This window comes from Pelodiscus sinensis, chromosome 14 (assembly GCF_052426305.1).
Source record: "Pelodiscus sinensis isolate ZL-2025 chromosome 14, ASM5242630v1, whole genome shotgun sequence".
In the NCBI taxonomy this organism is placed as follows: Eukaryota; Metazoa; Chordata; order Testudines; family Trionychidae; genus Pelodiscus; species Pelodiscus sinensis.
This window is the reverse complement of record NC_143065.1, coordinates 4969343-4995977: the sequence shown is the minus strand read 5'-3', so window position 1 is coordinate 4995977 and position 26635 is coordinate 4969343. Positions and strand designations below refer to the sequence as shown.

General features: G+C 40.9%; 1 protein-coding gene across 6 annotated transcripts in view; it reads left to right on the top strand.

Annotated features, from left to right (window-relative positions):
* VPS13C (vacuolar protein sorting 13 homolog C) overlaps window positions 1-26635 on the top strand; it is a 224892-nt gene that overhangs the window by 80483 nt on the left and 117774 nt on the right. For 4 of the 6 annotated variants that reach the window (XM_089781896.1, XM_089781894.1, XM_089781897.1 and 1 more), the window contains 15 exons: window positions 131-245; window positions 1014-1150; window positions 2189-2315; window positions 2952-3069; window positions 9125-9254; window positions 9669-9747; window positions 10728-10861; window positions 12916-13069; window positions 15375-15451; window positions 15621-15680; window positions 17500-17659; window positions 20422-20541; window positions 21589-21692; window positions 22425-22592; window positions 25960-26264. In XM_089781896.1, coding sequence (XP_089638022.1) covers window positions 131-245; window positions 1014-1150; window positions 2189-2315; window positions 2952-3069; window positions 9125-9254; window positions 9669-9747; window positions 10728-10861; window positions 12916-13069; window positions 15375-15451; window positions 15621-15680; window positions 17500-17659; window positions 20422-20541; window positions 21589-21692; window positions 22425-22592; window positions 25960-26264 — 1988 coding nt within the window. The remainder of the gene's footprint in view (window positions 1-130; window positions 246-1013; window positions 1151-2188; window positions 2316-2951; window positions 3070-9124; window positions 9255-9668; window positions 9748-10727; window positions 10862-12915; window positions 13070-15374; window positions 15452-15620; window positions 15681-17499; window positions 17660-20421; window positions 20542-21588; window positions 21693-22424; window positions 22593-25959; window positions 26265-26635) is intronic. The other 2 variants (XM_075897678.2, XM_089781895.1) reach the window with 1 other exon arrangement.

Sequence of the window (26635 nt, the reverse complement as noted above, 5' to 3'; positions counted from 1 at the left end):
AATAAGAAAAAATATTTGCCTCAGTTTTTTTTGCCATCCCAGTTTACTAAATATTTAATTTTATATTTTGGAATTGATTCAGTTTGTATTGAATGATTGTATATAAACTTGATTATATTTATTTTTAAAGAGAACAATAAATGCCATGGTGGAATTCTTCCAGACAAGTAAGGGAATGGATCTAGAACGGCTAACGTCAGCCACATTGATGAAGCTGGAAGAAATAAAAGAAAGAACTGCTACAGGTAAATATATAAAAGTATTGATAAGTGAACTGTTAGATATTAGCAAAGAGTGTGGGGACCTTAGCTGCGAGGCAGAATTAGTTTCAATATTGCTGCTTGAAAATCTTTGAATCAGAATTGAGTTCTGCTTCTCTTTGGGCAACCTAAGCTAAGCTGCATGAGCGGCCCTCCTTCTCAGAGGGCTGCAAGATTGTCGTAATCAAGATGGTTTCCTGGAATAGGGTAGTTTTGCTAACTGCACTTCCACATGTAGAATTTGCATGGTGTGCCATTGAATCATAGCAGTGCTTTGACTGGATGCAGAGGGAGGACTCAGTTCCCACAATCAATGTTGTCTGCAATCAGCATGCACTTCGCTTCATGTGTCCTTACTTTACATGCATGTCAATTCAGTAATACCTGTGTGGATGGAAGCCGGTGGAATCTGGCAACCTTGCACTTGAGTAACAGTAAATAAAACGTCTTGTTCACACAGAGAAAACCCCAATGGCCTGGCCACAGGTTGCCCATCATTGCCCTTGAGTCAATACAGATAATTGATTAACCTCCAAAAAGAACACTTCTAACAATCAGTTGAAAAGTTGAATAAAAACTTGATAAGATGTTAACCAAAAGGTGTCTGCATTAATGGCTGATCACATTTTATTTCAACTTACTACAGTGAAAATATGACTTTTTACCTTGGTATAGTATTGTTTGTTCAATGTCCCATACCTGTTGGTTATAAATGTGAATATATTTTCATCTTTTAATCTGTTCTTATTTAAGGACTAGCTCATATTATTGAAACACGGAAAGTCCTTGACTTGAGGGTTAATTTGAAGCCATCCTATCTTGTGGTTCCACAGACTGGTTTCCACCATGATAAGTCAGACCTACTTATTTTGGACTTTGGTACATTTCAGGTATGCAGTTGTTTCTCTAGTTTCTTTTGAGCTCAAGAAAGAGGGTAAAAGTACAATTTCTTTATTCCCAGAAGATGAATTTCTGTTGTGTAATGCTGCCAGTCCTGTTAGCATCATTCACTTTTATTACTAGTAGAGTCTCAATTTAAGACTGACAACAGTGTTGATCTGTGGTCAGAAAGACATCTGTTTGTAAGCCTATTAGTACCATTCGTTGCATGATAATCTTCATCCAGAAAAAAAAAACTATTTCATTTTGTGAAAATTGGTTCTATATATTGGACAAGTTAAATTGTAAGAGCTTTTTTTATTTTTTAAGGCACACACACAACCTTCATTGTGTACCTATGTTTTTCAGTTCAGTAGTCTTTCTTTTATTTAACAAATAAGACTTGAGCAAAGTTGTTGTGCTACTCTGGAGCTGTGAAAGTTGATGCTATAGTGTTACTGTAAATCTGAATCTTGAGATGACTGATGTATTGTCATAGACATTACATGATTTGATTTACAAAAATGAAAGTTTGTGAACTTGCTCTATTTTCAGTTATATCTTTAGAGCCCTATGCAGATACAAAATTTGTATCCACCTCTGCAAATGTGAGCCACGGATGTCTGCATTCACAATTGTGGGTGTAAAGCTGATAGCCACGAATCTGAAGTGGTCCAGATACAAAATTTGTATCCATATTTTCAGCCACAAAAATTAACTGGATATCTGCATCCACATCTACAGATGTGAATACGCACATGGATATAAAGTAGATATCCAGATTTGTAAGGCTCTAGAAGTTTTACCAGCTCCAGGTATACAATAGAAGATAAGTGCCTCTTGAGAAGTTTTTCATGAAGGATAATGATGTTGATGTGATTTTTTTTTTTTTTTTTTTTTTAAATACCTCTTCTGAGGTAGCCAAATAAAAAACTACAGGCTTTAAAAATCTAATAGTTTTGTCTGTATTGAAATTAATATAATGGCATGTGCATAAATACTGTGCTCTTAGTAGACATGCTTTTATTCCTTTTAATTTCTTCAACTAGGTGACCAGTATAAATCAAGGCGGTCATCAAGCTTCCAGTTTTTCATCCTTGGAAGAGATTATGGACAAAGCTTATGACATGTTCGATGTGGAAATAAAAAATGTACAACTTCTCTTTGGCAGAAGAGGTATTAAAACAAAATTTCTACCTCATCAAAGAACAATACAATTTTTTTACATGATATATTAGCCGATAGTGTATAATAATGTAAAGAAAACAAATGGAAATATAAAACTCCTTTTTAAAAAATTTCTAATATTGTGAGTAAAATTATTCTCTGGACATCTGTATTATTGCTATACTCATTCAAGTGTTAGCGAGTAGGTTAGGGTTAGGTAATTTAGTATCACATGCCTATTGATAGGCTCATGGGTTTTTTGCTTCATTTGGATTAATAGACTAGCTTAAAAGTATATGTGAAATTTTATGATGATTTACTGTGGACTTTGGTATGTTCTGGAAAACAAAATATCTGACTTACATAATAGATTTCATAACTCTTCTGGCTTTCAAGGTTGTAAGTGAAAATACTGCTTCTTGGTTTTGGTTCATTCTAGATGTTGTTAAAGGATTGGGTTAGGGTGGTGGTGGTTTTTTGATAGGTTCATGCACTATCTTGCTAATATGAATGCTGCAGCTCATTAGACAGGTTGGCTTTTTCAAAATAATTCTTAATGATTTTTTGATTCTTTTTATACTGTTTCTTAATTGTAAAATAAAGCTCGCGAAGTTTAATTTTTAAGCTAGATAAACACTCTTTCAGGTGAAGATTGGAAGAAAGCTCGATTTCAGCACCCATCAGCTTTGCACATATTACAACCTATGGATATGAACGTGCAATTAGCCAAATCGATGGTGGACAAAGACATCAGAATGGCTAAGTAATGTATCAGTGATATCAGACAGTATTTGCTTGGTTATTTGTTCTTACTGAAAAATAGCATCATAGATGGGACAAGATGGAGTTTGAAGACTTATGTGCCTGGTCTTAATTTTCTTTCTTATAGGCAAAGCTAGCAGATAGACTTACTGTTAAGGCTGTCTAGCAGTTAATGTATTGCTTGTAACTTTGTCAAACTTTAATATTTTTTATCAAAACTTTTTCCTTATTGAGTGTTTGCTGCAGACTAAGATTTTTGTAAAGTTTTAGCTAAAACAACGCAGCCTTTTGTGAGACTCAGATAAAGAAAAAACGCCTTATTTTGCTCATTTTAAATTTCTAAAGTGTCTCCATGCTTTAGAGCAGAAACTTAAGAGAATTCACTCATATCAAGTTGGGCTTTTTATCATTTCTGTGAAAATCTGTCCAAATTTGTAAAGCCATGTGCAGATACAAAATGGGTATCTGTATCCACAAAAATGAGGAACCAATATTTGCATTCACATCTGCGAATGCACACACCCACAGATACAAAGCGGATATCCATAGATTTGCAGGACTCTACAAATTGGCCAGATTTAAGAACCTCTTGAAAAATAACATGGATATGTTTTAGCATTTAGCAGCTAAATTCTGAGAAGATTCCATCTGCACTGACTATGCTTAACACTCACACACTTCTTAGTTGCCAAAGGGCCTGTAATACTCTAGTCTTCTCTGAATACTTGCACATGCACATGATGAGAATGGATCCCAAGCACAGTTATCAGATTTTTTTTCCTCTCAGAAGTTCCCTTCATAGTAATTGAACCACCCTTCACTGTTGCACACTGTTCTGTGTAGTCATAGTGTTCCCTCTGCCCCTCAGTTCTTTCTTACTTCCCAAAACAGTAGTTGGAGTCTATTGGTCTTGCTCTCAGTGCTCTCTCAGCTTATTTTTTCTTGTATGTAGTTAAATATGTATATACTTATTAGGGTTAGTTAATGTTGATTTTACTTTAATGTCTTTTAGTTTTTTCCTAGTTACTCCAATTTAGGGTTACATTATTGATACTGAGGAATATCTTGATTGCCAGGCTACAATCCTTGCTTTTTTACAATGATATGCTTCTGAGGTTAGGTATGAAGCTTCTGGGACATATGATCTGTTGTACTTAACTAGTGTGGTGTGCCAGATTGCATCTCAGAATTCTACATGGTTGGCTGGCCTCAGTAGTTTTACCAACCTATCATTATCTGAACACAGCGCTCAGGCACCAAACCACATTTTAGATTCTCTAGGCTGGACGGGCACAAATGTTGCTAACATTTGCAGAGGAGTTGTCGTCCTCAGCTATCACTCATGCTAGTAACAGATGCATCTGCCTTAGGGTGGGAAACTCATCTGGATTCTCTTGAGTTTAGGGGTTATAAGTCTACAAAAGATGAGACTTATGAGGTGTTGAGAACTATCTGGATGGTGTGTCCAGTTTTGTATTTTTCAGGGAAAATGCTTTCTCACTCTGACAGCACAGTGACAGTATTCTATGTCAGCAGACAAGGAGGTGCCAGCTCATTGCTGCTCTGCCAAGAAGTGCTTCTTATGGAAGTACAGAATGAGCTGGCAGGTGAGCTGAGCAAGTCATTGAGGACTTACCAAAAGTTGACTAGTCAACCTGACAGTGCTTGGTTGATTTGCTAGACCTGTGAGACTTTGTCGATAGATCCATTTACAATGAGATAAAACAGTAAATACCAGTAGTTTAGTTACCTATGAGGTCATTATCTCTGGGCACTTTCAGATAGGCTAGAAGAGCAATCTTTTGTATGCTTTCCCACCAATTCCACTTCTTTACAGTATAATACTAAAATATCAGATTGAACTGTGCCCAAATCATTCTTATCATACCGTTCCATTATGGCCAAGACAACAATGACTCTCCGCTATCCTATACTTTTCAACGAAAAAGCTGATATCCTAGAATCAGAATTGTAAGACTGGAAGGGATCTTGAGGGTTCAGCTACTGGAGTCCCCTACACTCATGGCAAGACCATGGTTATCCGCTCCACCCAAATCTACAGGCAGTCCATTGAACAGCATACGTGCTCCACGGTTCAACTTTGGGGAGCAGTTGTTCAAGATGTGCTCCTGAACAGTAGAAAACAATCTAATACACCCACTTGCTTCTCTGGGTACATCTAAATAGCAAAGACAAACCAGATGGCTTGTGCTTGCAGGGCTTGGGCTGCAAGGCTGTTTGGTCATCATGTAGGCTTCCAGAAATGGACTGGAGTCTGAGCTCTTGGACCTTCCCACCTCACAAAGTGCTGGAGCCTAGACTTCTGCCCATGCCAAGAAGTAAGTACAGCAATTAAACAGTGCCTCGCTTTGAACCCTATGAGCCTAAACTGGCTGACAAGGGTTTATTGCCGGTGTCTAATTGCTGTGTAGACCAACTATCTAAGCTGAAGTATTTTTCTGTCTGGTCTGTTCTGTACTATCTTCTGTACCTAAAACATGAATTGATTGTTCATTCCATCTCCTTAGCTATTACCTCCGCCATCGACTCTTAGGTTGGTAACTGCTTTGTCTTTTCTAGTGGAATAATGTAGTCCTGGGGCAATTCTGCAATTGTTGCATTTTGGCAGCATAATAAAATATCAGGACTGATATCAGTAAGATTTTTGTAAGGCTTGGAAAGATTGTATTCTTAGGTAAAATATGCTGTTGCCCATGGATGTAAACTTGATACTGTCAAAGTTTATATTCTTCCATTTAAGCTTTTAGCTACTTGCTTTTGACTGCCTCTTTCAATAAAAGCAACACTTATTCTTCGAGTGATTGCTCATGTGCATTCCAATATAGACGTGTGCGCACAGCGTGCATGCGCCATCGGAGAGGTTTCTCTAAGCAGTATTCCTGGGGTTAGCAGGGAGCCCCCGGAGTGGTGCCAATATATCGGCCCATATATACCCGTGCTGGCCCCCTCAGTTCCTTCTTACTGCCATGACGGTTGTTGAAACAACCCTCAGCTCATCTTCGAGTTGTTTCTACACTGTTCTTCCCCTTTGTTTCCAATCTTCAGTTAAGTACCTGTTAATTCAGTTCAAGTCTTTCATTTGTTGTTTTCTCCTATCTTGCCGCCGTGTGCCCACGGCAGGGCATGCCCGGCCCACAAGGCTTTAAGCCCTATAAGAAGTGCAACAAGTCTATGCCATGTGGAGATCCACACTCCTCGTGTTAGAAGTGCCTGGGAGAATTGCACATGCAAGATTTGTAAGGTGTTCAAGCCCAGGACTAAACGAGAGCGTGAGTCATGACTCAAGGTGCTCCTGATGGAGGCGGTACTTCGTTGGGCACAGGCACTGGCTCTGGCACTGGCACCGGACTTGGCACCAAGCTCCAACAGCACACCGGCCTCGGTGCATGACAGCTCCATGCAGCATGCTTCCCCGGTACTGCGTAGGGCCAGACGTGGCTCCCAGTCGCCAGTACCAAATCCAGAAGAGGAAGCCTAACGGGTTGGTCCCTGCCCAGGCACACGCCCTCTGTGCGCTCTACAGTGAGGCATGCGGCACCAGCCAGTCCACAGCCCGGGCCTTCTAGTTTGGGTGACTAGTCTTCCCATCGGAGGGATGTGAATCCTTCAGAGGATCTCCCGGACCCATCCACCCCAGGAGCTTTGGAGGCAGCAAGGATCCTTAGACTCTTCTCCCCCACCCCCGCCCACTCCTGCACCCTTAAGACGGCACGGGGATGCCGGGTACTGCTCCCCTCGTAGGGTGCCTGGTGATATGGGACACGAGGTGCGGCAGAGCCATGTGGCACACGTAGCACCTCCCCGGCTACAGGTGCCATTGACACCGGCAATGGATCAGGCACTGGACGTGAGGTGGATTACCCGCTCAGCACCACCATCGGACCACGGCACCTACCATCAGGGATCCTGTCTCATCCATGTGTCGTCCTCCGTCTTGGCACTTTGGCAAGTTGGAAGCCATTTCTCGGTACGTTGCAGGGCAATTAACATTGGTATTGGCACTGCCATGGCCCACCTTGGAGTACTCATCTGACTCGGAGGTGGACTTTGCATGTCTTTATGGGGCTCTCGGCCCCATTCACATCACTGCTCCTGGTACCAGCACTGTACCTCCCCGCACTGGTACCAACAACAGTGGGCTCAGCCAATCTCTGTGCCGATGGTCCAGCAGATGTGGCTGCTCCAGCCACCTGGGCAGGGGCCTGTTTGGACCCCATGGACCTACCATCAGGGCTAGGGTGTGAACCCTAATAGACTGACTTCTGTCATGTCAGGTCCACGCGTCCCTCCATCGGTGACTCCCTTGGTCCGGTCCCCCATGTTGACCCACTCACTATCTCCAGGCCAGTCATCCCCAAGCCCAGGAGAGAGCATGGTTCTGGTGAGCCAACCTCTCCCCCCTCCTTCTGTGGCCACTTCGAATGACCCAGGCTAGAGAGACGCCCCTGTGGGCGATATGGCAAAGAGGTCATCAGACTCCTCCTCGGATGAGGCACTGGCCGACTCTATGCCATCCATGCTCTCCATGGATGACGGGGCCCACCAAGACTTCCTCCGCCTCCTGGCCCAAAATCTGGGAGTCCAGGCAGACAAGGTATTTGAGGACTCGGACCCAACGGTCATCACCCTGCACGCAGATACCCGCTCCAGAGTGGTGGTATTTCCTATTCTTCTTCATCCCATTTGCCATCATCATGGGGCTCCCAATTTATTCTCAGAGAATATCATGTTAGGTAACCTCATGTATCTGCCTGTGTGATGCTTCAGCTAATGTTATCCTGCCAAGTGGAGTGACATCATATAAATAAGATTAGAAAGGGCTTCTCCAGCCTTCATGGCTAAAATTCCTATCTCAGACATTAGTAGGATAGCAAGTTGGTCTTTGGTGCTCATGCTTGCATCCCATCATTCTATCAATCAGCGAGCTCAGGCTGATGCTAGATTGCAGCAAGTTGTCCTTAAGTTCCTGTGCAGATAAGCCTCTGATGCTTTCCCTTGTTTCTATGGCTTGTTAATTAATCGAGAGGCATGCTCATGTGCAATTACTTGAAGGAAAAAAGTTATTAACTTTTTCCATAAGGGTTGTTCTTTGACACATGTTGTACATGTCTTTTCCTGCTGTCCTGTCTTTCTGCGTTAGAATTTTTCCAGCAAAAAGAAACCAAGTGCGATTGGTAGTGATTCTGTCCTTTTATATGTATATGAATGGCATACAAGAGCAGAGGGTTCTTGAGCTGCCGAAATGGGCACTGATAAGGGGAAAGTTCCTGACCACTGTATTCAAAGCATGCAGACACCAACAGTGTCACATGCAATATGCCTCAAACATAGTTGAGGAATGAATTAGTATATATTTTTTCATGATACCTATTGACATTTTAAAGTGTCTGAAGTATTTCTGGTCACAGTCTCATGCTGCAAATAATTTCCTCACATTTTTATCTAAAAGCACAAAATATTCTGCTGTTCGTTGACCAAAAACTTTTGGACATTATAATAGTTGACTGAGGTTTTTAATAAAGCTTGTCCCCATGTCTTAGCTTTTCTTGCCTTTTTTTTTTAAAAGTCAAAGTTAAGAGCAAAACCAGTGGTCTGAATATTGAAGATGTGTATATAAGGCAGTATTTCTGGCGTTTGGGGGAAGTGTGCTAGCCATACTGATGGCTGGAGAACAATAAAGAAGGAGCTAAAAGGAGGACATCAAGACTAATCCCCCTGTGCTTCAATAAGAAGGGGAAATAGGAAGGGAAAGGATCCCTAAAATTCAGTAGGGGAAAAAAGTCTCCCTTCAGATTGGGTGTTCAATATAGTTCCACTGATGGAATTTCTTGTGATGACTGTGTTAACTGCAGGTATACATACTAACAAGCCCGGAATGCAGATGTCTGCTGCATCAGCTTACTGCTACAATAGTTTCACACATTAAAATTAAAATGTAGTGAACATCTTACTGTCGGCTGAAATGCTGGCTCATAAGTAATGTCCTTCCAATATTACACTGTTTGCAATGCTATTTTTTAATTTCCTTCCCCCAGGTTTAAAGTTTCAGGAGGCCTTCCCTTGGTGCATGTGAGACTTTCTGATCAAAAGATCAAGGGGATTTTTGATCTGATTGATAGCATTCCATTTCCTCAGAAATCCACAATGTCAGTTCAAAGAACAAAGGTAAACTGGCTAGAATAATGTTGAACTAAAACATAATAGTATAACTGCATTAACCCTTTTAGTGAACACTATAATGATAGTGCATTCCTTCATTTAGTATTTATAGAAAGCCAGTATTGGCAGATAAAGAGAAGGCTACATGATATCTGAAGAAAAATACAGTAGTATGTTCATGTGTTGCTGTAAATGATGATCATCTTCAAGTCCACCGGAACACAAACAACTAACCTTATTTGACTAGATGGTGTATTATCATATGTTGAGTTCCAAGTTCAAATTAAAATTTGGGTCTTGTTCACAAATGTTATTTCAGAAGCAGGGTGAATTTTCTTGAGACTATAAATAAGCATTCATTCTGAAGTCATAAAAAGTTAAAATAATAGATCAGTTTCTATAATTGGCAATTTATTTTAGGAACCTGCTATCCCCACAATTTCTGATGCAAGAAAAAGACTACTTGACACATCAATATTGCTAGAAGGAGTAGAATCAGGTAAGAAAAAAATACATTTCTAAAACTTAAAAAAAACAAAAACAAAAAAACCCCCAACCCTATAGTCTCTTTGGCAACAAAACTTTACTAGGTGTTGATCATGAAATAAGTCTTCTGTGGAGAATAGATATCTATGCCTATCTATGAATTGCAAGACTTAATGAAGTCTCGCAGATCTTGCTGATAGAATCATAAAACACTAAGATTGCTTTCTAAAAAATGACCAGGGGGCCTGTGTCCCCTGCTCACTGTGCTCACCAACCTCTCCCTCTCTCTCTCTCTGTAAGTACGTGGCTGGGGGGAGGGGGACGGAGTGGGCTAGGAGCAGGGCGTCTGGCCAAGGGGGAGAGTGCAAGAGAAGAGGAGGGTCCAGGAATGGGCTGGGGGTAGGTGTCTGACCTGGGGGGGGGGAGGGTGCAGGAACAGGTTGGGGGTTGTCTGGCCAAGAGGGAGGGGATAGGAACAGACTGGAGGTGTGGGGTCTTGGTGGAAGGTGTGAGTGAGGGGGGATGGCACCGGGGGGAGGCTGCATAGCTCTGGCTCCGTCAGAGTACTAGGGAGGGAAGAGGCAGGGCAGCTAAGGGTGGAGGGAGGGGCTGTAGGACACAGAGTGATGTTATGATGTCACTCTGTTGTCCCACAGGAAAATGTTTTTATTGATAGATATAGATTAGCTTTTTGTTCAGAAGATAGCTTTCATAGTATAAATTAATGTATGCAAGACTTTTCTAATCTGAGGTCAGTCATTCTGTCAAATGTTATCTTGTGATGTCTGGACCCTGGTGTCACAACTACCTTGCATTTGTAATGACTAATTTAGAAAATTCTTATAGGAAGAGGTCTTACACGGTACAGAATAGATAATGACAAACAAATCAGTATATCAAAGGATTAGCCATTACAAATAGGAAAATGTTTTTTTTATATTTGCTTGTCAGTTCCACAGATAGCAAAAAAATTATCATGTCTTTATTTCCTAGAGTCTGATGAATATTTTGATGCTGAAAATGATCTAACTGAAAAGACTCTACCTGAAAGACGTGAACTAAAAAACCAAGCAGATGCTATTAATGAGGAGTACATAGATCTTCATTTGAAGTTTGAAATTAAAGAGGTAGGTGTTTTACTTTTTTTAACTGCAGTAGTCTCGCTTAATGTGAAGGACCATGGTCAAGTTACCATCTGTTCATTACATGTCAAAGTGTACTCCCACTAGTTGTTTGAATAGTGCAATATTGAAAAAGTGTAACCTCAGAAAATAATAGGTTTACTGTAGCAATATAGTTCAGCAGATTTCCCTATGTAGTACAGGCTGTCCCTGGGTTACGTACAAGATAGGGACTGTAGGATTGTTCTTAAGTTGAATCTGTATGTAAGTCGGAACTGGCATCCAGATTCAGCCGCTGCTGAAACTGATCAGCAGCTGACTACAGGAAGCCCAAGGCAGAGTTGCTCTGCCCCGGGCTTCCTGGAATCAGCCGCTGATCAGTTACAACAGGCTGAATCTGGAGGCCAGTTCTTACATACAGATTCAACTTAAGAACCCCAGGCGACCCCAAGTCAGCTGCTGCTGAAACTGACCAGCGGCTGATTCCAGGAAGCCCGGGGCAGAGCAACTCTGCCTTGGGCTTCCTGTAGTCAGCTGCTGATCAGTTTCAGCAGCGGCTGACTTGGGGACCCCTGGAGCAGAGCAGCTTGGGTGCTGCTGGGTTGCTCCAGTAGCTCCGCTCCTCGGCGCTACTGGAGCAACCCAGCAGCACCCAAGCTGCTCTGCCCCAGGCGTCCTGATTCAGCCGCTGCTGAAACTGACCAGCAGTGGCTGAATCAGGACGCCTGGGGCAGAGCAGCTGGGGTGCTGCCGGGTTGGTCCAGTAGCGCCCAGAGCGGCGCTACCGGACCAACCGGCAGCGCCCCAGCTGCTGTACCACAGGCGTCCGGAGCAAAGCCGCGGAGCACAGGGGCAGCAGGACAGCCCAGACGCGCCGTGGCTGTCCTGCTGCCCGCGTGCTCCGCGGCTTTGCTCCAGCAGACGAAGGAGACGGGGAGCAAAGCGGAGCAAAGCCGCGGAGCACGCCGGCAGCGGGACAGCCATGGCGCGTCTGGGCTTGTCCGCTGCCCGCGTGCTCCGCGGCTTTGCTCTGCTTTGCTCCCCGTCTCCCTGGTCTGTTGGTCTCCAGCAGACCAGGGAAACGGGGAGCAAAGCTGCAGAACACGCCGGCAGCGGGACAGCTGCGGCGCGTCTGGGCTGTCCGCTGCCCACATGCTCCCCGGCTTTGCTCCCCGTTTCCCTGGTCTGGGGAGACGTGGAGCAAAGCCGCGGAGCACGCGGGCAGCGGACAGCCCAGACATGCCGCGGCTGTCCCGCTGCCTGCGTCCTCAGAGGCTTTGCTTCCCGTCTCCCTGGTCTGCTTGTCTTCAGCAGACCAGGGAGACGGGCAGCAAACCCTGTTCGTAACTGCGGATCCGACATAAGTCGGATCCGCGTAACTCGGGGACTGCTGGTAGAGGTTGAATCTGTCTAGTCCAGCACTCTCTTGTCTGGCGACATCCATGGTCTGGCATTGTTTTGGTTAGATAGATGTCCAATTATCATGGGTGTAACCAAGTTTACCATGGTCCTGGCTTTCTGTTCTGTGCTTTTATTTAGTTCTAGTTTACCCCTAAATGTCTCCTAAAGAGCCCAGGAAGCCATTGAAGTGCTTTTAAAGCTGCTAGAAAATATTGACCTCCCATGGTCCAGCAAATTATTTTGTTGGGTACCCTGACTCATTGTTGGAGTCTTCATTACCACGTTCCTTTGGACTGGAGGCTTCTCTGGTGGTTCCTCGCTGATTGGCTTCTTTCATTCAGTCCATCTGCAGCTCTTCCTCTGGAGGCCCGATAGCACTTCCTTCCCCAGTGACAGTCAGCCCTGATTGAGCTGCTCCACTGGCCTTTATAGCTGGCTTCCAGCTGGAGCTTGTCCACACTGTGTAGGTGGGGCTTTGTCAGCCAGGTAACCGTTTTCAACTCTTGCTGGCCCAGTGTAGGGTTTGTACATCCCTTCACACAGTAAAGGTAGCAGCAATTTGATTTTCCTCTTTGCTAATAAAAATGGAACATCTGATATGAAAAGAGATGATTTGATGCTGGTCTGTTACTGACATTTTGTAATTTTTATTCATGTAGGTGGTTTTAGAACTCACAAAGAAACAGAAAATAGAGGAAACAATACTTGTATTTAATGTAACTCAGCTTGGAACAGAAGCTACAATGAGAACATACGACTTAACAGCTGTGTCTTATTTAAAGAAAATCAGCTTGGATTACTACAAAATTCAAGGTAATAAAAATAATAAAATAGAGGATATCAGTAATAGTATCTCTGATTAATAGACTTAATAATTAAACCTTTTTGTACCAAGGTTTGACTGCCTACCCTTGCCTTTTAGAGAAGTGCTACAGTATTTTAGTAACATTTAGAATGAGCCCTTTCTTTCTTGAGGCTGCAGTTGTGTGTGCTGAAATAATGATTTGCAGTTTTCCACATGGTACTTATATCCAGGCACAGTCGATGGCACTTAGATCTCAAGCACAAAAATCAGCTAATCTAGTAAATAAGTAATTTAAATATCTCAGGTGTAGCTAGAAAATGGTGAAGTTCAAGTTTTAAAACTGTGCCACTTACGCTTTGACACACATACATTTTTAGGAAAATAATTAGTGTCTAGAAAATCAAAACACTTTCCTTAGTAATAAGAGGCAATGTATATGTTGTACGGTGGGAAGGGACCAATTTAAATCTGGTCCAGAGAAACAAGAAGTGGTGGCCTCGCTCTTACTAAATCAAGGAAAATCAAATAAAAAGTTACAGGTTAATTCATAAATAAACTTAAACAACAAATTGTCTGGTAGCACTTTAAAGACTAACAAAACATATAGATGGTATCATGAGATTGTGTGGGCACTGCCCACTTCTTCAGATGACCAAGAAAGCTCATGATACCATCTACATGTTTTGTTAGCCTTTAAAGTGCTACCAGACTATTAGTCGTTTAAGTTTATCCTGTACAGACTAACTCGGCTACCACCCCTGAAGCAGGTTAATTCATGACACTCTCCTCAGGCATTATGATTCCTACTGTTCACTTTCCAGCTTTTACATACCTTAGGAGACACCACGATTGTAGACAAGTAAAATAGTTAGTTATTAACCATGGCTGTTTTATTAAAGGAAAGAAAACATTAAACACAACAGACAAATGACAGAGCACACTGATAAAGTAGCTGTTTTGCTTGGTTTAGGTGCACACATGCATGCTAGCTCAATTCAGGCTCTATAAGAAGAACTTACTGATACAGGTTGAACCTCTGTAAACTGGGACTCTTGTCTGGCAGGACCACGGATATTCTAAGACCAGAGAGGTAGTGAAGGGCTGGCAGAACAGTGCACTGACAACGGGGCTGGGAGACTGGCTCCCAGCAGCTGAACTGCCGGGCATGATCAAGCTGGCATGACCCAGCAGGGCTAGAAGCCTGGTGCACAGCAGTGGGGCTGCCTGTGGGGGCAGTAGGCCTGCGGGGCTTGTGGTAGTGGGGGAGCTGGCTGGGAGGTCTGGTAGCTGGTCCAAGGCTGGGGGTGGCCAGTAGCAGGGGTGGGCAGGTTGTGACGTAGTGGGGGTATTGGGCTGCTTTCTATGCTGGCTCTGTGGTAACCCCCACTGGCTGCTGCCAGTGCCACAGCCCAGAAGGACAGGGAGTGAGTCGTCATGCAAAGAGGGTCTCTCAACCTGTCTGACTAGCTACCCCCCAAGGAGAGAAACAAAGGAAGGTGGAATGCTGCCCTGGCCCGGGGGGGCAGGGAGAGGGGCAGGGCTGGAGGAGAGTGAGCTAGTTTCTGTCTGGGAGCATGGAGGAAGCAGCCTCAGCAACAGGCTGGAGGGTTTAGAAGCCAAGACCCTTCCCCCCATATCAAGGGGGGCTGAGGCATCCTAGGCCTGCCCTGTAACCTGATGACATCTGTGCTGTGCTGTATCCTGGAGAAACAATAAACTCCCTCTATTCTACTGGCTGGCGGACTCTGTCCGTGCCATTTCGGGGGTGCAGGAGGCGGGAGAACCACAACGCGAACCTCCCATGGTCTGGTCTGGCAAAATCCCTGATCCAGGACTGATGAGGTCCTGAGGGTGCCAGACCACGGAGATCTAACCTGTACTTGTTCATTAATGATGTAGGTGTACGTATAGTTTTTCTCCATGTTGCTATCTTTACAACTTTATAGAGAATTTAGTATTGACATATTTAAGGAGAGGCTATTTCATTTGTCACTTATCTCCTCTCTGCCTTTTTAACAGAATGCTTTTTGTAAAAGATTTTTCAGGGGCACATATGAACATGAGTCACCCAGCACACAGTTTTAATGTGGTACCAAGCTCCAATGTTGACTTAACATTGCCTGCCTAAATGTTCAACTCAAGATGGAAACATGGATTCTAGCTTATTGGTGCAATAATTCAGGCAACATCACATTTTGAAACATTAAATAAAAATGACATTAGAGGAGAAGCGTTTCATAAAATCACTTCTCTACCTGTTTTATTATTGCGGAAGCTAACTTTTTAATAATACTCTCATTTGGTATGTTATAGATAAAAAACGACCTCTTCACTTAATTACCTCTTCAGATAGACCTGGATTAGACCTTTTGAAAGTGGAATATATCAAGGTACATGATTATTACTTCAGTATTTATTTATTAAAATGATCTGTGAAGTGTTTGGTAACAAGTTAAATATGTAACACCTACACAAGGTATAAATGAGTGCAGTCTGTACACTGTAATGGCTCATTTAATTTGTCTGTTTTTAACTTTTTATAATATGTTTCCAATTCAGGCTGACAAAAATGGTCCACAATTTCAGTCGAACTTTGACAACACCGAACAAACACTTAAGGCAAGTAAATTTTTTCAGGTGTTTAGTATTAGCCTGTTTATTTAATAAATACCTGCAAGTCAAAGCTGACACTCACTGAAGAGTGGAATATTAGCCTGATTTGATAAATAGATTGGCATACTCTTATCTCAAGTTAGGCAAGTTAAGGTAAAATGTTGTTAATGACAAGGCAACTTGGAATTTCAGCAGGTCAACTTAAAGCCTCGGCTTTTCTATATCTTATCTTGACTTGCAAACTGTTGTGAAAACTACGATAGTTGAGTTTTTTACTTGACACTAGCTAATTTGAGTTGACAAACTAAAAACAACCTTCGTTCCCTCCCATCCCCATCTTCAGTGGGACAGGACTTTGAAGTCCAGATGGCCACCAGACCACTCCAGCCCTGCCCCCGTTACATTCTTACGCCTTGAGATTCTTAGGAGACTGCTATACCAGCTTCCCATTTATGCAGTTTTAGTGTCCCTGTGTGCCATTCAGGCAGTGCAAAGAAAGCCTAATATTCGCAGTAGCTGTTACATTGGGTATAGTCAGAAGTCTCCATTCATTCCCTACCAAAAACTGAATATGTGCTTGCTTCAGGCACCAAATATTTTCAGATAACTAGATAGCTGTAACAATCTGCAGAGTGAGTGAGCTCTTTATTGATGCTTTTTTCCTCCATAGTACAAGAACAATGAGGTATTACAGTTGTAAAGGTATAAATTTAAGTTTGTGAAAAGGAAATACATAGCTAGCTTGTGGCATTCTCAATATCTGATGTTGGGTGAAACATAAGAAGTGATTTTAAATAACCTTGAAGACTGAGGGGGCTTTAAAAAACCCAGCAACTGTGCTGGAGATGGAAAAACAACAGTGGTAGTCACTTTTCTTACCTCTGGGTATATCACTAATTGGTGTCAGGAAGAAGCTTTTTCCTCTTGTGTAAACTATGACTGGTGTAAGGAGTGCCTTGAGAATGGCGCTTCCTTTAGAATCATCTGTCAGTAACAATCAAACTGAAAATTTGGCTTAGATGGTCAGCTAGAGTGTTCTACGTTGGGTCTATGAATTCTGCTTGTTTCCAGTACAGCTATTTTAAATATTTCTGTGAATTTATATATATTTAATTGAATTCATTGGTATGTTTTAATGTTAATTCTTTACATTCCTTAATATGAAACTGTCAAGATTAGTAGAAAGTGATGATCTAACTAGACTGAGGTTGCATCAGCATAATTTTCATGAGTGAAGTTATTGTTGATTGGTTACCAGATGAATTAATCAAGTTATTATGGCCTAATTGAAGTACATCTGTTGAATCTTGTCTGTTTTTGTGTGTGCCTGGGTCAACTACAATGTAACATAAGCATGATAGCTCTGGTATAGCACAGGAATGTTGGTAACATTCAACCGCAGCATGTTTGAAAGGTTTATTTTGTCTAGCTTAGAATTTAATAATGCAAAGGTTCTTCTGAAGAACTTTCTGGGAAGGTGTTCTCTGCATCTTCTAATAATTAGTATTATGCCTTTTCTCTAACAGGGAAGTTCTTGAGGCAGCAAAGGTGAACCAGAAAACATACTTAAACAGATCAGGAAAAACTACTCAAAGAATATGCTTGAGTCCACTAAAAGAAAAAAAATTAAATTTGATATGTTTTTAGTTGAATTGCATGTCACCCCATTCTTATATTATGGAAAGATGAAACCAAATACTTACTGATGATTACATATCTGTGTCCTGTTCCTGTATAATTGTCACCCTAGAATCCTAAATCAAATTGATCATCTTTGTATCTGTAGCTTTACTTTTTGTAATTTGAATTCCTTTGTTTTAAACAGGTGGCCTTTTCATCATTAAATCTTCTGCTACATACCCAGGCCCTTCTCTCAACTATCAATTTTCTAACATCCGCTGTTCCATCAAGCAGTCCAAGTGCTGGTGATACAGGACGATCCCAAACACAAGAAAAGCAGAAAAAAGATACAAGTGTGAAGAAAGGTATAGTTAATATTTTTGGCAAGCCTAATATTATTCAGTGTGTTTTGTTAATTGAAAGGGTAGATTTAAATTGTTAGATACTAAGTAATTTAGCTCTAAAAATTATTAAAGTATTTACTTGGCAGAAACAAGAAATGGTAGTTCAGTTCTTAGGAATTTTCCCTGCCTGCTAACTCAGAGGCATCCACTGGTTTAATCATGGGAGTTCTTTTGCATAGTTCACAGGACATTATCAAGGCTAAGCAGAATAATGTCCCTTATTAACTATGGCTATTTTTGTTGAAGTAAGGAAAAGAAGACATGAAACCACCCATGTGGTTGAATACAAATAGTAAACTGGTTATTTACATTACAGTCTCTGTTGCATGTCTCTGTGGAGAGCTTTTAACAGAGATTACACACTGACAGTGAGCACCTGTGAGGATTTTTTTTTTCCTCTTGGTAAGTTAAAATCCAAGTGTATTTTCCTCCAAATTATTGTGATTCCTTTTTTATTAGATTCTTAGATAAGCAAGAAGGTTCATAGATGGAGGGAAGAATTCAGTGTAAGAGAAGAGTTTTCCTTTTCTTAATATATAACTAGAGTTCTACCCAGTTCACAAGCCATTTTGGTCAATTTCATGGTCAGAGGCTTTTAAAAATAATAAATTTCATGATGTTAGTTATTTAAATTTGAAATGTCATGGTGGTGTAGTTTTAGGGGTCCTGCCTTAGAAAGGAGTTATGGGAGGATCAGAAGATTGTTTAGGGTGGTTACGGTACTGTTACCCTTAGTTCTGCCCTGCTGCTAGCTGTGGCACTGCTTTCTGAATGGGCTTCCAACTAGCAGTCACCAGTCTCCATCTGCCTATCTCTGACAGCAGAGGTGCTGCCAACAGCAGTGCAGAAGAAGGATGTCATGTTATGGTATTGCGACCCTTGTGTGCTGCTACTTCTGTATTGTCCTGGTATTTTTTAATGTAGGTTGCTTATATAGATGGCCAAGGTAAATTGTGAAGTACTTGCTGTATTCGCAGCAAGATGTGCATGTGGGGAGGTTTTTTTATCCTCTTTATGTTAATGAAATGATAGAAATAGTGATAGCAGTACCTGGGGAATGCCCCCTGCCCACCTCATTTGAATTAGTTAACTGGTTAAATAAGTTTAAATGGTTAACTAATTAAACAGGATTTTATTTCCCCAGATAGAACATACTTTTTCATGTTTGGTTAGCTTGTTTCATGTTTGTTGTTGCTTTCACTTTTTCATTGGTTACATGTGTTTGGGGTTGGCTTAGGTGGAACTTCTAGCTGCTGAAGGAAAAAAGGGCTAATGAGTTTACTAAAGTGAATTTCAAAAAGGATGCTTCAAGTTTTATCTGTGAGCATTTAAATTCAGGTTTTTCTTTGAAAAGAAAAATGGAGGTTTAAGCCCCCTCACTTATTTATGAACTTGTTTATGCTATCATGGGCTGTTGTCCTAAGTTAAAAGCACTTGAGCTGCGTCAACAGGAGAGCAGTTAGTGATCGACTTTATCACGTTTATACTAGATTGCTGCCCATTGAACAAGCCTTTAGTGAAGATATGCCCATATTCCTGCATTCCTTTCACAACTAGGTTGCTTCCAAACAGTGTTTATTTACATGATTTATCTGGTTGTTGCTGTCCTTGGAGAGAGAAGCAGGAATCTTGTATATTGTTTTGGATGAACTTTACAACATTTTCTAACATAATCAGCTAAACATGTGTGTTGGTAAAGTTCCAAGCCTCTTGTCTATTCAGCTTCAATTGGGGTTTTTATTTCTGTATATTTTTGCTTAAAAGTTGCTTCAAATATTGCTCACTCAAACTTTGAGATATGCCAATGGTTTTCTTTCTCTGTGTGTGGAATAAAATGTAAGACAGAATCTTAATCCTCATTTCAGGGTAATACACAGAGAGATGAGTTGCCTATTGCTTTATCCAGGTAGTTATTGGGAGCTTGGTGCTGAGCTAGAGAAGGCAAGAATAAACCTTTTTTGACAAGAGATGTCCTTTTTTTTCCAGCCTAGTGAAAATTCTCCAAGTGCTTCTGGGCACAGGAGCAAAAGATGGAGAAATCTCAGGATTGAGGCAGCAATCTGTACCATGTTTCCAAGAGCTATAAAATGTACCTGGCAAGTGTCACATGAGCCAAGAAATGGACTACTCTGGTAGAAGAGCAGTCTAAAGCAGTTTATCAAGCTAAATGGTTTGTTAATGGGTTATAGGGCTTTCTCCTTTTGCAACCAAGTAACAGTGTCAAACTGTGAACAATGTCAGCACAATGAACACAAATACTTAATCTCAAATGTTAAGAAAATTATTTTCTATCCAAGCAATAAAGTTAATCATGAAAATACATAGATGTACATTGATACTCATGGGTTTTTGTAACTGGAAAATATTTTTTTGTAATGTTTATATACAAATTTGTTTAACACTGCACTTGCACCTAATGTTGCCATACTTGATTACTCTAAAACTGTTGATCTTACAGAGGTAGCAAAAGTTGGTGTGCTATTTTCAGCAGCGCTTCTGCTGGGATTTAAAACATTTCCTGTAGACTAGATCTGAGCATTTTAAAATGCTATTTGTTGTCTGGAACCCTGTCAAGATTAGTGCTGATGGTATGTGCAATTCTTAATGGAAAAGAAAGTAGCCTTGATGCTCTATTTGTGTAGTTGACAAAGGCAGAAGGGCTTTGAAGTATATTTAAAAAACAAACAAACAGCATCATGGTATATATTTTGTTTTTTACTTAGTAGTGACCAAAACTGCCAAGGATAAGGATGTTATTGACTTCAAGCTGTCTGCCAGGTTGGATGCCTTGTGTTTAAATGTGTGTGATGAAAAGAAAAATATTGCTGAAATCAAAATACAAGGTAATGGCTTCTTTTTTTTTTTTTTTTTTTTTAAAGTAATTATTGGACTAGTTAGTAAATTAGTGGTAGTTGCTTCCATTACTTTTTACTACTTTATAAGGTATGTCTTACTATTAAGGTTCTTGAGTTGTTTCACTTTTTTGGGATTTCTTTCTGGTTTACCAAATATGTACGCTGAAGCCATCTGGTGCCTCAGTTTTCTTTTTTTAAATATTCACACATGATGTAAAATATTCCCACTTTATAATATGTAAATGAAGAGCTGGTTATTACTTTAAGTAATCATCTTTAAAACCATTTTGCATCCATAACATTTAAAGGACTTTAGAACGCAGGCCAACATCATTATTCCAATTTAAAGATGAGGAAGTTGGGGTACAGAGCGGGGTTGTGACTTTCTTGAGGTGACCCAGTAACATTAGAACAAAGGCCTCCTGAATCCCAGTCTGTCCTCTAGACCTCACTACACCCAACACTTAACCATGATAGAGATGAGCAAAGGGACACGGGAAAGAAGTTGTGTTAAACTCAGGTGCAAGTGGGTTGTGGTGGTGGTAAATCACAATGGAGTTGATACCTTCTCTTGGCAGACAGGACTGTTGTCCATAGACATTCAGTGGGGGATTGAGCATGAATCTAGAAACTTTGTATCTAGCCTTGAGACTTGTAGTTAACCTATGTGGAATTGCATTTGCCTGGCTATACCTAAAAGCAAGCAGCATGGGATCTAATTTTGAAGTGCAGAGAATACACATCTGTCTTCTCCTGAACCTCTTAACTGGACAAAATGTTGTTGTTAGTGTCAGTAGCAAGACAAAAAATAAGATGCTCTTTTTACTTCTGTGCCTGTAGTCAACATAGGAACAAAAATGGCTAATGTGTTACGTTTTAAGTATAAATGCATTATGTTATAAATATAACTTCTTCAGAGCTTTCAGTGGAATTCATGTACTGTCTATCCTACATAAAACTACTCGGCATATATTGCTGAAACAAATAATGCTATTGGGTAATTTGGAATAGTATTTACCTCTCATTGCCTTGCAGGTATCGATTCATCGCTCTTCCTCCAGCCAAGTCACACTCTGCTCTTTGCCCGTCTTAAAGACATAATTGTCACAGATGTTGATTCAAGGACTATTCATAAAAAGGTATAATTCATAGTAATTCCTGAACAAGGGATTACTGTTTTACTTGATCTCTGATTACTTTATGTATATAAATTATGTGACAGAACAGTTCAGCCCAATATCTTTACATGTTAGATTTGCTAAATTATAACAAATTACAATGTTAGAGACCCAGGGTGGGTAAGGTAATACCTATTATGGGACCAAATTTTACAAGATATTACTTCTGTTTATCGTGCAACCAGCATGGTTACAGAAATGCTGCTTACAGGCTGAATCTCTCTAGTTTTTTTGCCCCAAATCCCTATATGGCCTCCGCAAGGATTGAACTCACAACCCTGGGTTTAGCAGGCCAACGCTCAAACCACTGAGCTATCCCTCCCCTAACTTTGGTTGACTTCAATACTAAATGAGTTGCACTATTTCATGCATATACCGCATTAGAAAAGTTGACTGAAAAAGCTAAAATGCACCCAGGTGAGTGTAAAACAACAATTGTGATTATGAAGATAAATTAGTACTAAAATTTGACACTTGAAAATTGGATGTACAAATTATTTTTAACTTTAAGTAGAATCTTTTGAGTACCATTTGACTAATGTATATGCTTTGTCTGCTGTTCACATATTTAGTTTACTTCATCTATTCAGAAACCTCCAGAAGGTCTCTGATATGAAAAGTTGATTAAATTTTTGTTTTGCTGACTTAACTGGGAATAGTGGTATGAAGATCCTGTTCCTATGTCTTCTCCAGGCTGTCTCTATAGTAGGAGATGAAGTCTTCAGTTTTAACCTGACACTGTATCCAGATGCTACTGAGGGAGATGCCTACACTGATATGTCCAAAGTGGATGGTATTGTGTCTCTAAAAGTGGGCTGCATTCAGATAGTTTATCTTCATAAATTCCTCATATCACTTCTGGTAAGATTGCTGATTGTACTGAGTTACCAGTTCAGTGTTCCTGTGGCACTTTCAGAGACTAACAAACGTATTAGGTCATCTACAAGTGCTTGAAACTCCTTTCACAAAGAGCCAGACATGGTGTTAATCAGAATTCAAACAATATGTTTTTTATCTCTCAGCATCACACGTGGTGACTTTATTCCTCTGATGCTCAGGGAGTGAGGGGGAACTGTGCAACTTCTGGGAAGTCTCCTCTGCTTGTCCCCTAGGCAGCCAGGAGAGACAAGAAGGCACACAATCTGCACACCTTGCCCCTCACTCCGATAGTCAGGGTGTGTGTGGGGGTTGGGTTTGGGACAGCCCCAGATTGGGTGAGGGGGTTGCACTGACTTGCACCTCTGGGTTTGAGCTGCATTGTGGCCATGGGCCCGCATGTGTGAAATGTCCTGTATGCCCCTCATTGAGCTCCTGCCCAGCATTATTAGAAGCGGTCTCCTCTTGCTGTTAATTATCTATGCAGTACCCTACAGCTCATGAGATGTATTTCTATTTGCTTTTCTGCTCTTCATAAAATCAATGAGTGTTAAATGTTTTTGTCTAGTTGACAGTCATTTCATTCCCATAGATCTCTTAAACTTGATCTAAACTGTACCAAATAGAGGAGGAAGTCCCGCTTGCTCCTTATGCAGCTCCAGATATCAAGGAAGAAAAAGACCCTTCTCTCTCAGCTTCTGAATTTTGCATACATGTAGCTTATTACATGAGAGACTTATAAGATAATTCCACCACAAGAGTTGCCACAATGTGGGAAGAAAGAAGATTGGAAGGACTAATTTTTGTGAATTGATATGTGCCTTTGGCACAGGAACTTGGGTGGTAGGTATGAGGCAAGAGGAAGTGATGCCTTCCCTGGGGGTATATCTACACTACAGAGATTTTTTTTTTTTTTTTTTGAAAAATGGAAATTTTTCCAAAAATACTTCAGTTACGTCCACTCTGCAATCATGTTCTTCTGAAAGAAAATTGAAAGAACAGAGGGGTTTTCCGACATTGGTAATCTTCATTCTACAAGGAAGAAGCCTTTTTTTGTAAGAGTTCTTTTGGAACAAGGCGGGTGTGGATGGGGAAGAGGGAGTTCCTTCAAAAGAAGAGGAAAGAGAAAAAAGCGCATAGGTGCCTAGGTGGCCATTCTGTCCATAGTAATCACAGCTGAAATGCGAGATAGTGTCCATTCAGTGTGGACGATATCTTTCCAAAAAGCAGATTGCTCTTTGGATGCGCTTTTGTAGTGTGGACACTCTCTTTTGGAAGAAGTTTTTCCAGAAGATCTCTTTGGGCAAAGCTTCTTCTGAGAGAAGCCTGCAGTCTAGACATAGCCTGGATCTTTGTGTTCAATCTCTTCCTAGTTATATTTTGACCATTCCTGCATGTCCCACAAGAGGCATTTGCGGCTTAGTGACTCTCCACCCCCCGCCCCAGTGGCTCTAGTAACTTAAAAGTGAAAAGATTTTCAGCTTGCAAGGCTTAATAGCATTGAAACTGTGAAAGAGCCATTAAATGGTAATGAAGCTATTTAAAAGTTATATTTCAGTCTCTCAACTTATTGTCAAAAATAGCTGTGCATTACTATAAGAAGTCTACAGAACCTTAGTTGAAATACTTAAAGGAAATTTTCATTAGTTTGTTGTTTAAAATTATAAAATCACATCTCTAAAAATCCTTGCATACATTTGTAGACTGAGTATTCACCTTTTGCATTAAATGATTGGGTCTTCAGACATAGTTTTTTAAATAAATTGTTCAAAAGACCACCCTCATCTAAAATGCACATTTTAATTATTATAGTACAAAAACTTGCTTCCAGAGTCTTCCTCTCCTTTGTCTATCCCTACTCTCCTGTCACTTCTGAGAACCCTCAAAGGGACCATGTCCCATTTCTTCCAGATAGCTGGACAAATGAGTTTCCCTTTTTTTTTTTTTAACTTCTGACTCTTTGAACTAGTTGTAAAAGAACCTCCACCAAAATCAGTTCTTTAGTAAGATATAAAATCTTTAGTTACGCCTAAAATCTTTGGAAACATTTTTAACATTAATATAGGGTGAAATTTAAATAAACATGTCTATTATGGAGATTGCACTATTCCCCTTTTCTTAATGCAATGGACTTTATGAACTCACTAAAAGACTGAGATTAACGTATAAGAACGTCTTTGTTTTAGCGCATTAAATACATAGTAATCAGGGGTGATTACTTTGACAGTTTAGGAGTACACTTGAAATATAGATTAACAAAATGTAAAGCAGGAAGAGCTGCATCATGTATTCCATAATATTTAATGTTGTATTCAACAGGATAGCAAATAAGTCTCTGACAGGGGAGGGGGAGAGGGAAAGAGAAAGGAGGAGAGAGAGAGTTAAAATCCTGTGAGTAACTTTTTTCCTCCATATTTAGTTTTTTAATTAGGTTTCTGCTTGGCCAGTCTTCACAATCTGGCATGCTGTGGAAAACATGGTCCATTTTCTGTAGAAGGAAATTTTAGTAGACCTTGGTTTTCTTCATATGTTACTTGCTATGTTAAGGTTCAGGGATTTGACTGGAAGGGGTGAGCAGAGGGGAGGAGGGAAGGGAAGAGAAGAGCAAGGCAGAGGGAAGGTGATGGGATCTGGGATGAGTTGGCGTATGGGTGGGGCCAAAAGCTGGAGAGCTTGCCTCCCCAAGCCAAGCAGCAGTTGCACCCACCATCCATGTATAGGGGAAACCAGTATCTTACCTGTTATATTGTTCCATGTTGAGGTAACATTGATGTAGTTACCCACTATATAGGTACTGGCTTGAATAGAGAGAATGGTTCCAGGGAGGAGAAGAACCAAATGAAAATACAGCCTCCTCTTCCCTGGTCCCTCGTGGGGGGCAGGTGGCACTGCAGAGCCGGTGCTGGGGGGAGTTTGCTTTCAAGCCAGCTCCTCCTAGCACTAGTACCTGCCTGCCCCCCCATGCTGCCTTATAACGTGGGGCAGGGGGGAGGAGAGAGGAGCCAGCCTAAAGTTGGCTCCCACAGACACCTCCTCCCCTTGCTGTAAGCCCAGGCTTACTGGTTAATCATGTAGTCATCTACATGTTGACATCCTTAGGCAATACATGGCACCAAACTGAAAAGCCTTGTTCTAGGGAATTGATGATGGGTGTGTAGATAAATGCAAGAGTACTTAAATTCTTATTGTACCTTCCTTCCTGATTGACAAATAATGGAACATACCTCATCTTTCATCCCATGTTACCTTTCCATGGAAAAAGATAAGAAACTTGCTTCTACTATTTACAAGATAGGAGAGTTGTTAAGCTGCATGTTGATATTTTCTTTCCATCCTCTTATATTTGATACAGAACTTTCTGAATAACTTTCAAACAGCAGAAGAGGCTCTAAGTGCTGCTACAGTTCAAGCTGCAGAAAAGGCGGCTACCAGTGTGAAGGATCTGGCTCAGAGGAGTTTTCGCCTTTCCATGGATATTCACCTAAAAGCGCCAGTTATAATCATACCTCAGTCTTCAGTGTCCCATAATGCTGTTTTAATAGATCTTGGTTTGATTATGGTACAAAACAAGTTTAGCTTGGTATCTGCTGAAGGCTGCTTACTTCCGCCAGTCATTGATAAAATGGATGTGCAGCTCACAAAGCTAAAGCTGTCGAGGTATAATAGTTTACTTTACCAATTGAATGGAAAATTAAACAGTTAATTTATTAGTAATTTACCTAGTATGAAGTTAATGTAACTCCTCCATAATTTCTAACTGTTAGAATAAAATATCATGTTGTAAATATTGCTTACATTACTTGATGAATTTAGGTTAAAATGGAATTCATATTTCCTCTGTAAGGCTACGTCTACATTGGCCCCTTTTCCGGAAGGGGCATGTTAATTTCACGAGTCGTAATAGGGAAATCCGCGGGGGATTTAAATATCCCCCGCGGCATTTAAATAAAAATGTTCGCCGCTTTTTTCCGGCTTTTAGAAAAGTCGGAAAAGAGCGTCTACACTGGCCCCGATCCTCCGGAAAAAGC